This window comes from Aythya ferina (genome assembly GCF_964211825.1).
Source record: "Aythya ferina genome assembly, chromosome: 19".
Classification (NCBI taxonomy): Eukaryota; Metazoa; Chordata; class Aves; order Anseriformes; family Anatidae; genus Aythya; species Aythya ferina.
This window is the reverse complement of record NC_140309.1, coordinates 4,620,839-4,633,992: the sequence shown is the minus strand read 5'-3', so window position 1 is coordinate 4,633,992 and position 13,154 is coordinate 4,620,839. Positions and strand designations below refer to the sequence as shown.

At 53.7% G+C, this 13,154-nt stretch overlaps 1 protein-coding gene across 7 annotated transcripts in view; it reads left to right on the top strand.

Annotated features, from left to right (window-relative positions):
* The window catches only part of GTF2IRD1 (GTF2I repeat domain containing 1), a 57,083-nt gene that overhangs the window by 17,616 nt on the left and 26,313 nt on the right, over positions 1-13,154 (top strand). For all 7 annotated transcript variants that reach the window (XM_084492907.1, XM_084492902.1, XM_084492903.1 and 4 more), the window contains exons 2-9: positions 60-188; positions 2,051-2,192; positions 5,106-5,252; positions 8,885-9,068; positions 10,232-10,542; positions 11,032-11,121; positions 11,914-11,997; positions 12,747-12,930. In XM_084492907.1, coding sequence (XP_084349033.1) covers positions 66-188; positions 2,051-2,192; positions 5,106-5,252; positions 8,885-9,068; positions 10,232-10,542; positions 11,032-11,121; positions 11,914-11,997; positions 12,747-12,930 — 1,265 coding nt within the window. In that variant the 5' untranslated portion in view covers positions 60-65. The remainder of the gene's footprint in view (positions 1-59; positions 189-2,050; positions 2,193-5,105; positions 5,253-8,884; positions 9,069-10,231; positions 10,543-11,031; positions 11,122-11,913; positions 11,998-12,746; positions 12,931-13,154) is intronic.

The following is a 13,154-nucleotide window of genomic DNA, read 5'->3' as shown; positions in this document are numbered from 1 at the left end:
GGGCACGCGCCATCAGAGCTCCTGTCAGTAACACAACACCTTTTTTTTCTTGTTTCCAGGTGAATATGGCACTGGCAGGGAAGCCTCTAGACGTGACCCTCAGCAGCTCCAGGCCTGAGCAGTGGAACATGGTTTTCCCCCAGAAAGACGAAATCATCACCAGCTTAGTGTCTGCCTTAGACTCCATGGTAAGAGGCCGTGGGCACCAGCGCGCGGCGTCCCCGTCCCCGTCCCCTCCCTCCCATATTTGCTACTTCCACCCACCAAGGGCATCGCTGCAGAGCAGGGCTGACGGCCCCGGGGCTCTCAGGAGAGGATGAGGAGGAAAAAACCTCCATCACCCAGCCCGTCACGTTCCCCTCTGCTGTGGTAAAGCCCGTGGAGCTGCAAAACGCAGCGCGCCCCGTCCCGATGCCCTGCGGACGGGGCTCAGCCCCAGCTCATCCCAGCTGCGCCGTGTTTCCCCATTAATATTTATGCCGGTGTCAGCCGAATGTAGGGGCTGGATTGTGTTTTTTTTTTCTTGCTGTTTTACCGATGTTACCGTGAGCTTTTACACAACAGGAGAACAATGGCTTTTATCTGGGAGAACAAAGAAAATAACTTTCATATCTTTTGACGTAGAATTCCCGGTGGAAGCCTTGCATAAGTCAGGCGTGCTTACATAAACAAGATAACTGGTGGGATTAATTCTCGTGGACCAGAGCTAATCTTATTTTTAACTGTGAGTGTGATCAGGAAGGGAAAGTGCGTGTGTGGCAACAAATACCTAATAAAAAGCAGCGTGCTAAGTAGCCCTCCCCTTTAAAGCCCAGCAGCCAAGGTATTCGCCTCGAGTGCATCTTCAGCTCTGTGCAGGCAGGCGTTTTTCCCCCAAACAGCGATTTCCTTCTTTTTGACCACCATCACCACATTAAAGAGCAGGTTCCCCGGAGGTGACGCACCCCACGTGGCTTTGCTACACGCGTGCCATCCTGTACAGCAAATCGTGGTGTCATCGTCGGGTGCCTGATGAGTGCACATTGCACAGCCTCCGAGCCTCGCCTCCCGCTGCAGGTTTCCTGGTTCCTTTTTGCAGGTTGAGCTTCCCTGAGCAAAATACTTCAAGTTATGTTGGGTTCTTGAAAGGAGGCTTCTAAAAAATAAATATTTTGGTGATGTGATTAAATACTCCCTTCCCAAAGAGGCTGAGCAGGAGGTTAAATGGCAGATTGAGTCTGCTTTAAGCCCAAGTCAATCAAAATCACTGCAAAAACATGCAGGGGGACTGCGAGAAGGTGGTGGCCATGGTGGGGTTTGGCCCACAGGCAGCTGCTTTCCTGCTCCATCCCTGCCTGCCCGCGACTCGCAGCATCCTCCAGCTCACTGGGTTGTGCTTTGGGCCGCCTGCGCTCACTTCTCATCATCGCTTAAGGATGGAAGTGGGAAAATCCCCAGCTAAATTCAGCGCCGTGGCTGCTGTCCTCATGGCGTTGATGCTGTGGCTTTGGGGATGGGACTCAGGCTGCGGGCGCTGCGTAGCAATCAGAATGAAAAATAATAAGAAAAATGCACATTACACGTGTGTTATGTATAGCAGGAAACGCACATTACGTAAAATGGATTAATGGAGGAAGTTCTTTTCCATCTCTAATGTTTTGCATAACTGTACAAGAAGAATCACTCGGCTAATCCAGACTTTGACCATATTAGTGTTCTGTAGCCGAAATAAGATTCCCGTGCTCCTTATTATATTAGGGTTGGTGGAAAAATACAAGTTGTTGGGTTTGCTTTTTTAACAGGAATGTTTTCTTCTAAAGAAATACTATGGAATGGTTACTTTTAGGGGAGGAAAAGTAGAAGGTTGGAAATGCTTTCAAACCAAACCAGCTGCTTTTTCATATCTAATCCACGTCCCTTTATGGGGTCGTAAAGTTGCCAAAGTGTTTGTAGCGTAGGAGGTACCATAAACACCATGATATTTGGGCCAACACAAGAATATTATTGATGATGGATGCGGGTGGCTGACGCGAGGCACCGCTCCGGCTCTGACCCGGCCGCGTCTCCGCAGTGCTCCGCGCTCTCCAAGCTGAACGCCGAGGTGGCCTGCATCGCCGTGCACGACGAGAGCACCTTCGTGGTGGGCACCGAGAAGGGCAGGGTCTTCCTCAGCGCCAGGAAGGAGCTGCAGGCCGACTTCCAGAAGTTCTGCCGTGAGTATCCCGGGCGGGAAGGGGGAGCGTGGCGGGGCGATGTGCTCGGGTTCGTTAATTGTGTGTTCGAGGACGTGCTGGTTGCAGGAGCTTGGTGCTCCATTAGCTCAGGACCCCAAAATTGCACAAAGAAGCTGTGGTTGGGGGGAATGGGGTGGGTGGGAGCTTTTTCCAATGCATGCCCCGACCCCTTTCCAACGCATCCTTTGGTCAGTGAGGTCTGGGGCACGGCCGTCTTGGGGAATTCGCAGAAATCGGTTCTTCCAGGGAACAGCCAGGAGCCAAGGGTTTTCTTCTGCTTTTGGAAAGACAGGAGCGGTTATAGGGAGCTGAGAGTGCTGGTTGTGAGGCTGTTTACTTTTGGGGGACAACAGAAATGGAAGGACACCTTGAGTGTCCCAGGTGCCACCACCCACTGTGCCCTGACCTGCGCATGCTGTCCTATATGTAGGCCCTACAAAAACAAACCAAAAGGTGAGGGGAAAGGTGAGGACCTGAGGTTTGGCATCATCCCTATCAGGCCAGCTGGAGCTTGCCCCCAGTGGTGGGAAGGGAGGTGGTTTTGGTGGCGCTGGTGAACCCCAAGCTGGGGAGAGGTGACCCAGAGCAGCAAGCGCGGCCACCACGCGCAGTGGGACATTGGTGGGGGCGAGCAGCCCGTGTCTGCGTGCACACATGGCCTGGTGTTGATAGAAACCATATTCGTGCTTAATCCGTTAGAGAAATTGCTCAAGAACGGTTCATCCTAGTGAAAACATGAGTGCTGTAAAGCTGCCAGGGTCACTGTCTGCTTGGATGATTCGTTGCACATGTGCCGGGCGAAGCGGCTCTGCTCGCCCGGAGCGGTCGGATTTGCAGCACAGCTTCCCCGAGCGCCTCGGCTCTCCCGGCCCTGCTCCTCCATCCTGCTGCGGATGGCAGGCTGACATTTCTCCCCCTGGTTGGAGCCAGCAAAGCCGCCTGCAATTATTCTCCATCTTGATGCGTTTCATTTTGCGGGCGGGTTTTTTCAACAGAGGCATTTCAGGGAAGTTTCCTGCACCGTCCGCTGGGGGTTCTGGCTCTCCGCCGCGGGCAGAAGGCAGGAGAGGAGCTTAGTGGTCAGTGCAAGGGAGCAAAACCTTTAAGTTAAAGACAAACTGTGTCACCCCACAGCTCTTGTTAGCTGATGACTGCAAATCTCACTTTTGGAAGCAGAGCCACAAATATTGTGCTCACTGACCTCCGACTGTCCTGGGTGAGCCTAAAGGTACTGAGGCGCTCAGCATCGGGTCAGAGTTCCCCTCGCCTTTGGTTTAATTTACACCTTTGTGAAAATGGAATTGTAACATCTGGTACAAACCATGAAATCCTGGCGGTGGGCTTCTGACAAAGCGGCTGATACTCGAGACAGGGTGAAATGCGATAACTCTGTCTTGAATTATAAATGGCCGAGGCTCAGCTCCACTACATAAAGCTCTTACAACTGGCATGCATCGTAAAGCATCCCTGGAAATGCCTCTGATTTATAGTCTAGCTGCCCCCTTAGAAAGGATCTGAAATAATCTAAACCAGACATCACCGGGAGATGTAAGAAGCCTCTTATCTGCCGGGCTGTGCTCCTCCGGGCACACAGACCTCACTCGAACGCCCTCATTTATCTGGAACTCTGGCTCAGCCTTTCCTGATTTGCAGGGGGACTTGACAATTATAAGGATTGATGCTAATGGAGGGGTGTTTGTGCCTCGACAGGAGGGAGACTCTTGGAAGGTGTGAATTTGGGTGGATTTCACCATGTTTGTAAATTACCCAGGGTCTCCTCCCCATCCCTCTGGCTCCTTAAAAAATAATAAATAAATAATAAAATAAGGGGGGGGGGGAATTAAGGGTCAGGGCAGCAGGTGGAGGTCTCCACTCAAGTCCATGATGGGCGAGACACTTTGCAGCAGGGATGCAAGGTGCAGTATGAGAGCAGGGATGAGGAGGGACAGCGTGGGGGTGACACGGGGACACTCCCTGAAGCCACCCACCAGTGGCAGATTGATGCTTACAGTGATTTGTTTTAATTATTATTATTTATTAAGTCATTTGTGCTGGCTATCAGGAGAAAGAGGACACGGGCCAGCCCCCAGAGCTGGGCACGGGGCGGTCACCTGCCCTCGGTGCCGATGTCCGGGCTGAGGTGGCCGTCCCGTTCCTGTGTCCCCGTGTGCCAGGAGGGGAGGGCGAGCTTCTCCTCGAGCACCCACGCGGCAGCCAGGGCTGATTGCTGGCGAGAGCCTGTCGAGGATGATGAAGGAATTAGTCCTTTGCCACTGAAAATCCCTGGTGAATCGGTTTAGCTAGAATGGCAATAATGCACTTGTAGTGTTTAATTTTCTGTGCATTTAGAGACGCAAGGAAGTCGTTGCCGAAGATATGCTTTATTTGAGGTTTAATGGGGGAAATTAGCAGGAAATAGCTGGTATTACTGAGGTACGTGATGCTGAAGGGTAAAAAAGCCTCTGAGAAAGGCGGATTTTCTTTTTTCGGAGAGATTGAAGGCTAAGCAGATTGAAACCAGAGAAAAGAAACACACCGGCCAATTAATCACAACAGCCTCAGCGCGGCTGGGTGTGTAAAATGGGGGTGCTGGGGCGCAGGATGACACTGCTGCCTGTGCCTGCACCTTTCCCTGTGTGTCTGGGGCTGCCAGATGCCATGGTCACCTCTGCTGCTTAAAGGACTTTGCTGACACCGGGGGCTGGCAGGGGGTCCAGAGCCCATGGGACTCCGTCTTTGTGCGTTGGGTGGGCAGGAATGTGTGCTGAAGCCATGCTGACTGCTTTCATCATTTCAAGTGGTCACTGCCAGGTGCTTCGAGGCTGCTGGGGGTGTTGCCTGTTGAAGCTTTTCCCACTGCAGCATCTCCCCTTTTCTTCTCTCCGCCCGCAGGAGTCCAGCAGCGGAGGGAGCAGGAGGCAGAGGCGCAGAAGAAGGCAAAGGAGTGCGGGCGAAGCATGCTCAGGGTCTCCCCGGACCAGGGATCAGACGTGTACCTCCTCAGGAAGATGGTAGAGGAAGTGTTTGATGTGCTTTATAGTAAGAACCTTCACGATTCCATTTGGGGATTTGGATGGCCCCGGGGCTCGCTGCGCTGCCAGCTCCAGCCCGCCTCGGCGAGCGCGCCCCTGCCTGCGGCTTTGGGACCGGTGGCCCCCAGCACGGTGGGACCTGCTGATGGGCAGGGGCTGCGCTGTGCTGAGAGCAGGTCCAGCCTCTGCCTCGGCCCTCTCCAGGCTGGCAATGAAAGGGGCTGCGCCCCAAACGGGTGACAACGTGTGCCAAAAAAATAAAACCCCACTTTTGGGGGGAGCACCCTCCCGTCAGGCCAGCTGAAGGCTCTGCCGAGGGCTAAATGGGGTTCTCACGTGCGCCTTCATCCCGAACGCTGCCTTACAGCACCTCCTCAGCAGCGTGTGTCGGGGCTCCGCGGGGCCTCGCTCTCCCCTTTCCATGGCAGGCCTGCTTAAAAGGAAAAAGATGACTTTTCTCGCAGGCGGCCCCACAGCCTCAGCTCCGTGAGACGAGCTGGTGCCATTCCAGCGCATGCATCATCCCCAGCAATAAAGCTTCAGCAATTAAAATGTAGATGACCATATGGCTGCTGCTACGTAGCCCGGTGGGTTGCAGAGCTCCCTCTGGGCCCAAGCTGTGGATGCTGGAGCTGTGGCAGTGCCCGCTTCGCGCTCCGGACGTCCCCGATCGGGGATCCACGGGGTTTGCTCGCAGAGTTTTGTGTGTTAGCAGTGAGGATCGGGCTCCTCGTTGTTGTGCAGCTCCACGTTCCAGTGCCTGCTCCTACCTGCATGCAGAGTTTGCTGCTGTTTATTTGAAGCTTGCCCCTCCAGCGTGCACCGCGGGCTTTGCAGAGGGAGAGGAGGCAGCATCGCTTCCCCCGGCTGGGACAGTCGGGATCAGAAGCTGAGGTTTTCTAAAACCACTTAAAGGACTCGGATGAGGTATTCCCATTAAAGGGGGTGATCAAATCCTCTCGCTGCCTTTGAGAGGCTCAGCCCAAGTCATGAGGAAAGGGAAATGCAGAAGAGCCAAGAGAATGAGCTGGGGCTGGCGTTGCAGCGTGGATAGAGCCCCACGCTGAGCCGCAGGCTTCCTTTTCCTGCTGCTGCAAGAAAGCTGGCCTTTAAAGCCTCCGGGGAAGATGGCAATAATCCTTAGATAATCCAAATACCTACTTATATGAGAAGTTTGACCAGGGTGCTTTGGCATGGTGAGGGACAGACTTAGATGGCCAGTGTGTTAGGGTGAGGCTGGAGATGCAGCGTGCAGGGTTGAGGTGTGGTGAGCGTGTGCGGGGGTTGAACGCGGAGCCCCGACAAGTCGGACACAACCCTGAGCAGAGGGGTTTGGCCCCGGCGTTACCACACGAAGGTGTAATTCTGGCTTTGCTGCTAATTCAGCCGCAGGAGCTGTTCCCATCCCCACACCTACCTTGACTCTCCGTCTCGGGAAATCTGCCGGGCAGATGCTCGCCCTCGGCAGCTGCTCGCTCCGCAGAAGGAGCTGTGGCTTGGGGAACATCTGTTGGTTTGGGGGAGAAACGCAGCTTGCCAGCAAGGCGAGCAGTGGGGCCATCGCTCCCGGCACACCCGGGGTCAGGTTTTGCACTGGGGCTGTGATGGGGCTGTGCTCGTCCCAGGGCCATCTCCCTGCTGGCTGACCAGGGGGAAATAGCGCAGAAGACAGAAGGTGTCCCAGGGTGATTCTGTTCCTAATACCGACAGGACTGGTAGAAATTAGCAGTTATCTTTCTTACCCTTTTTTTTTTTTTTTTTTTTATCCTTTCAGTTGCCTCCCATCAACAGGGATTGGAAACAAAAATCTTAGAAAACGCTCAGTCAAAAAGCTCGCATATTCCCTCCAGAGCTGGGTAATCTCCACACCAACAGGATGACTGATTACCGCCGGCTTCTATTAAACAGGCATTAATGATGATTATTGTCTCTCTTTAGCTAAACCGTGAGCCTCTGCGTGGCAGCGCGAGGCTTGGTGAAGGTCACTTTGACAGTAACACATTCCCCATAAAAATGTGTTCGGGGAGTTGTTGAGCTCCGAGTTGATAAGGAGCCGCTTGGGCACGGGGAGCGTCTCCCCCCGCCGCAAAGAGAGGCGCTGGTGGGAGGTGGAAAGCCGCTAACGCCGGCGCATCGAGGCAGGGAAGCTGCCGGTGCCTCCCGAGCCTGCAGAAAGTGTTCTTGCAGTGTTGTGGTTCAAAGGTTTGGTTCAAAACTTCTGTTATTGGCTTAATTAAAACATTATCCATCTCGGCTATAAGGAACCTTGATGGCTTGTGCAAGTCACACATCATTAGTTATCATGCTTTGCTTCAAAGAACATGTTGAAGAAATCACTTTTAATAAGGACTTGCTGACAGTGCCACAAGATTTCCAGGGTTTCTGTGAGATCTTTTGTGTTTGTTTATTTATTTATTTATTTTTCAAAGAGAGAAAAAAAAGAAACCATTTGAAAGAAAATCACCAGTATAAAATCCCAACACTCTTCAAATGTCCCACAATCTCCTCTGCTCCTCAGCTCGGTGCTGTGGCCTGGATGGAGACCCCATGGGGCTGGAGATGGAGGAGCGAAACCTTGCCTTGCCACGCAGACAGATGTTGTGCATCTGGCCGCTGGTTTGCCAGACAGGTCACATTCATGCACGGCTGTTCCTTCTGCTTCGTGCTTGGAGCGCCAGGTTTATTGGTTGCAGTTAGTTGGGTTGGTTTCCAGAGTAATTGCTCAGGAGAGAGCAGCTCAAGGGGCTTGGCGATTTCCCCCTGAAACACTTCAGCGAGGCCTGGTTTTGTGTCCTGTCTGGGATTCAGGCTGCCTCAAGCATCCCAGCTGTGGGGACACGGCCTCTGTGGTAATTTTAGAAAATCTCTGCAGAGCAGCAATGCTCTCTGGTCAGCCTTCACTGCTGGGGAAGGGTTTGCTCCTGTTTGCTCCCAGCTTTTCGGGGAGGTTTAGCTATCAGAGGTACCGGTTGTGTCACTGAGCCAGCCCCATGCATCTGTGGGATTTTGGGGCTGCTGAAGGGGATCATGTAGTTGAAAGTACTGATGTTCGCTCTGCCTTCCACCTGAGGACTGGAGGGAAACTGCTGGGGGTTTTCTTCTTATCTTTCCATGTGCGACGAGGCTGCCTGACAGCAGCAGGGCTCAGAGTGCTTTCTTTTTTTCCAAGAGGTAAAGTAAGAAAAAAGGCTGAAAATAAGATTTGCAGAATATTTCAGTAAACGTGAGATAGAAACCCACACGAGCCCATCCTCCTCCTTTGTCAGCACTCGGCTCCCTCTCCTCCTGCTGGTGACCAGATCCCTCGCTGCCACGGGTCCACGGGGATGCCGTGGGTGAGCCAAGTGACCCCAGTGAGGGATTTCACTGTGCAGCCCCAGAGAGGAGACATCTGCTTGTTGGCTTTTGTGAGATTTTTAATAATTAATGCTTTGAAAATTCTAAAGATCCTTAAACGCTAAGCACAGAGGTAGGAGATGGCTTCCTTCACCTACCTACGCCTAATGGTGTCTCCGTTGGGATCTCACAGCAGTGCCCGTGGTCATGGTTTTGCTCTCGTGTTTGCTCCTTGAACCCTCCCTGGCTGCAGTCCGGAGGGTTTGGGGGTCCCTGCCCTGTGTAACTCTGCCCTTTCCCCAGGTGAAGCGGTGGGGAAGAGCAGCGTGGTCCCCTTGCCCTACGAGCGGTTCCTGAAAGAGCCGGGACTGCTGGCAGTGGCCGGCTTGCCCGAGGGGATCAGCTTCAAGAAACCCATGGAGTACGACGTGAAGTCCCTGATGGCCATTTTAGAGCACAGCCACAGCATCCGCTTCAGGCTAAAAAGGTAATTTCAGGGATCCCGGCGGGGCTGGAGGGGGACGAATCCTTGGTGTTTTGGGCCCTGTAAGACCGGTGTGTGCTGGGGCTGCTGCTGAGCACAGCCGTGCCCTCGCTGTGGGAGGACCCTGCCAGAATTTTAGCTGCGGTACACTAGGTGCTTCCTTGTCTCCAAAGAGGTTTCCAATGTAAATGTTTCAGGCTCCTCCCTAAGTATTTTTACACCAGCTGATGAGGGAGGCTGGGGACAGTGGCGGGGCCAAGTCCCCTGGCTGTTGTGGCCGCATTGTCACAAGGGGCCTGTCGGTTTGGGATGCGTTTCCTCTGAACTCGCCTGAGTTGAAGCACCTTGGATCAATTCAGAGAAATGCTGAGCACTTGCAAATACCTCCTTTGAAGGCTCAGCACTTCTGGAAAATCAGGCTGAGATAGCTAAAAGTAGGACACGCAGAATTTGAGCTGTTTGTGTAACCGTGGCTGCCTGTCTCGTGTGAGGCATGTGTGCTTCCTTGCTACGAAATGCATCCTTGGGCTGCCTGAGGTCCCAGGGGAGCGTGCCGTGAGTCCTTGGTGCTGAGAAGGGCAATACAGTGGGTTGGTGACAGTCCCACAAATTGTTTTACTCCTTAAATGCACCAGGCTATGGAGCTAGACAGCTTTGCCGGAGCTGTAAACATTTTGAACTACCATAAGACTGCCCTGCTCTACTTAAAGAAGAAGGAAATGATGCAGGTGCCTGAGGACGCTGTAGAAGGCGAGGTGGCTGCCTTAATTTTTGAAACAATGAGTAAAAAGGAGCCAGGCAGCCCTCAGTGTACACCTCAGGGTGTCCCCTCCTGGGCATGGCCCATCTGAAGGCTCTCTTGTCCCCTTCCACATCTCTGCTCAACCAGCTTATTTATTATACTCTTGTCTGCCCTTAACATTAGCAGATGATGTGGGCAACTTCCGAAGCCTCTGTTCCCACAGTTTGGAGCTCTGCACACCCCATCTTTCTCTGAGCACCCTTGCTTTGAGCAGTTTGCCCCTTTCCAGACGCTGGGTGTTGGTGGCAGGAGCGGCGGGACAGCAGCTCCTGGCACACGTAGGCCGCGGTGCTCAGCTCCCAGGTCACCATGGACCCGAAGGAACCTGTTTTTTCCTCTTCTTCTCCTTTTTTTTTCCCTTCAGGCCGGCGGACGAGCCCAGCAGAGAGCCGAACCCTAGCGTAGACTTGACTTGTACCTCCCTCGCTCCCAAGGGCAGCCGGGACGCTGGTGCCAACGGCCACATGGCCAAAGCCTCCGGGCAGGACGCTCCCTCCGCCGTAGCCGTGACCAATTTCTTATACGGTGTCTCGCTGCCTACGCAGATTGCCGTGGACCTAAAGCAAGAGGTGTCCTCCGGTCTGCACGGGGCGACCGCGGCCAGCGAGGCGCTGCTGCCCAGGCCCTCAGGAGAGCTGAAGGTGCCTTCCTCACAGGAGTACAGCGACTGCTGTGGTAATAGCCTCGAGTTTGCTCGCAGACGAGGGCCTGGTGCGAAGCCCCACAGAGCTGAAAGGGGAAAGATGTTGTTTTTTTGGGGGGGGGGCTGGGTTGGGCTGAAAAGCGGCCTGCTGAAACCTGTGGGGTGTGTGGGGCCGGCAGGGTGTGACTGGAGGTTGGACCCCAGGCTGTGGCAGCACAAATTGGTAATAAAATTGGCCCTGGTGCTCACACAGCCCTTGCAGAGATGAGGAAGCCCCCGTGGCACTGTCCCAGCCCTTCTCTGGGTTCCCTCTCTGGGTTTGGGGGGGACACAGTGTGGCCAGGACCCCACGGGGTGGTGAAGGGGAGGGCGGGTGAAGGAGAGCTGGTGGGGTGAGGGACATGGCACAGCTGCCCAGCCCCGGGTCACTGTCACTGGTGGGGACACCTAGGAGCTTGTTGAGGAGCCCAAAGCATCGTTCGGGCTCTTATCAGCCCTTTCTCATCTTCCCTCATGTCCAGGACAGAAATCGGCCGTCTCTGGGGGCCCTCTCATCCAGAATGTGCACTCGTCCAAGCGCATCCTCTTCTCCATCGTCCACGACAAGACAGGTCTGTGTCCCACCTCGGAAGCAGCCATTGGGCACCTCTTTGGGAAAGGTTCCCCCACCCGGCCATAAATAGTCTCCATCTGTCCCCATGGTCTGCGGGGACCCTGCAGTGCCACCACAGATGGCAGGGAAGTCCTAGCCCTGCGTTGTGCATGGGGAGCCGGGGCACGGCTCGGGTGAGGCTCTTTGCCCAAGCTGCCGAGGGCAAACAGGCGCCGAAAGCTTTGCATGGTTTCAAAACAACTGGAACCTGCTCACCCCGGCCTGACTCTGCTGCAGTGCCCAAGGCAGGATCAGTGTGAGGAGGAGACTGCCACTTCCCCACCTCAACCCCACCCCAAGGACGTGCAGCCTAGAAATGCTGACGTGTTTACGCCAAAACCCTTGCCTCTGTGCTTAAAAAAAAAAAAAAAAAAAGGGTGGGAAAGTTGGGAAAGAGAAGGCATGAAAAAGCTCCTTTGTGAAATCGCTGTGCCTTTCAAAGGTTTGTTTCAGGTAGAGCTTGCTCTATCCCGGAGGGTCTTTCATTTCAGGGTTGAGATGTTTTATGGGGTCATTTCTCAGGAATCTGTTTTGCACATGCACAGCTGCAGAGGAGCTTGCTTGAGGCTGGGGATGGGGAAGCCCAGACCTTATCTGCCAGCCTGGCAGAAGCTGCTCAGGAAGGGGGAAATAATTATTTTTAAAGCAACAAAGTCTTGTTCCTGGTTCTCAACACTTCGCGCGAGAAAAGTGCATCTGCTGTGTATGAACCATATGGAAGTTCCTTATTTCTTATATTTTGTTTTGATAGATAAGTGGGACAGTTTTATAAAAGAAACTGAAGATATCAACACCCTTAGGGAGTGCGTGCAAATTCTGTTTAACAGCAGATATGGTGAGTAGGAGTTAATATCCCATTATGCATCTGCAGCTCTTGTGGTTTGCATATCATTATATAGCAATCATTTTTGTTCCCTAACACAGCAGCAGGAGCCATATGCTAGAGCTCCCTTCTCTTCTTAACACATTTAGCCCAGCAGCTCCCAGTCTGGGTGTCTGTTGAAGGTTATGTCAATATTTCCATTTGGAGTCCCTCCGTCGAGGAATTTATAACTTGGACGTAAAACAGCCTGGCCTGGAGCGTGGCACGGCCAGGTCAGCGCCCGCTGGCACTGCGGGTGAGGGGGAGTGGTCGCACGCAGCCGTTTTAAATTAACATGGCAGGAAAAAAAAAAAGGCAGATCATTGCTGTTGCTGCTTTTTGTCCGCTCGCAGAGCTTACGAACATCTTTGGCACTGCCCTTGCCACGGGCAGCACTTTCAGGTTAGGTCCCTGGAGGTTTGGGCTTGGGAAATGGCTCGCAAATGGGCTGACAGGCTGGGGCTTGTTGCCTGTGACATCCTCATCAGGCCGTATAGCTGGGGTTTTATGTGAGCTGTGTGACTGATAACCTATATATGAGCTGTGTGACTCGCGAGCTGTACTGCTCAGAGACCTGCTGCGGGCCAAGCAAGAGATAAGAGAACAGGAGGCACACGCTCTGCTTTTCACACCAGCTTGAGTTCAAGCCCTTTCACCTTCATTTCATCATTCGCAAAAGAAAAAGCGTGCACTGCAGTGAGAGCCATGCGTTCACCTTTCAGCCGAAGCCTTGGGGTTAGACCACATGGTCCCTGTCCCATATCGGAAGATCGCGTGCGACCCCGAGGCGGTGGAAATCATCGGCATCCCTGACAAAATCCCCTTCAAAAGGCCTTGCACCTACGGCGTCCCCAAACTGAAGCGGATCCTGGAGGAGAGGCACAACATCCACTTCGTCATCAAGAGGTGGGTGGCGAGGCGGGTCACGTCCTCCCTCCATGGGAGCTGCTGCCTGTCAGGAGCGGGCTGCTCTCCGTGCAGTCCCCTGGCATCAGCTCGACACTGATGTGCTCCACGCTAACAGGGTAATTACAGCACATTTGGCTCGCATTTTGGCTCGCTCACAGCACATTTGGCTGGTTGGGTGCCTTGGGAGCGCTCCGTGGGGACACAGCCATCCCCCCGACAGG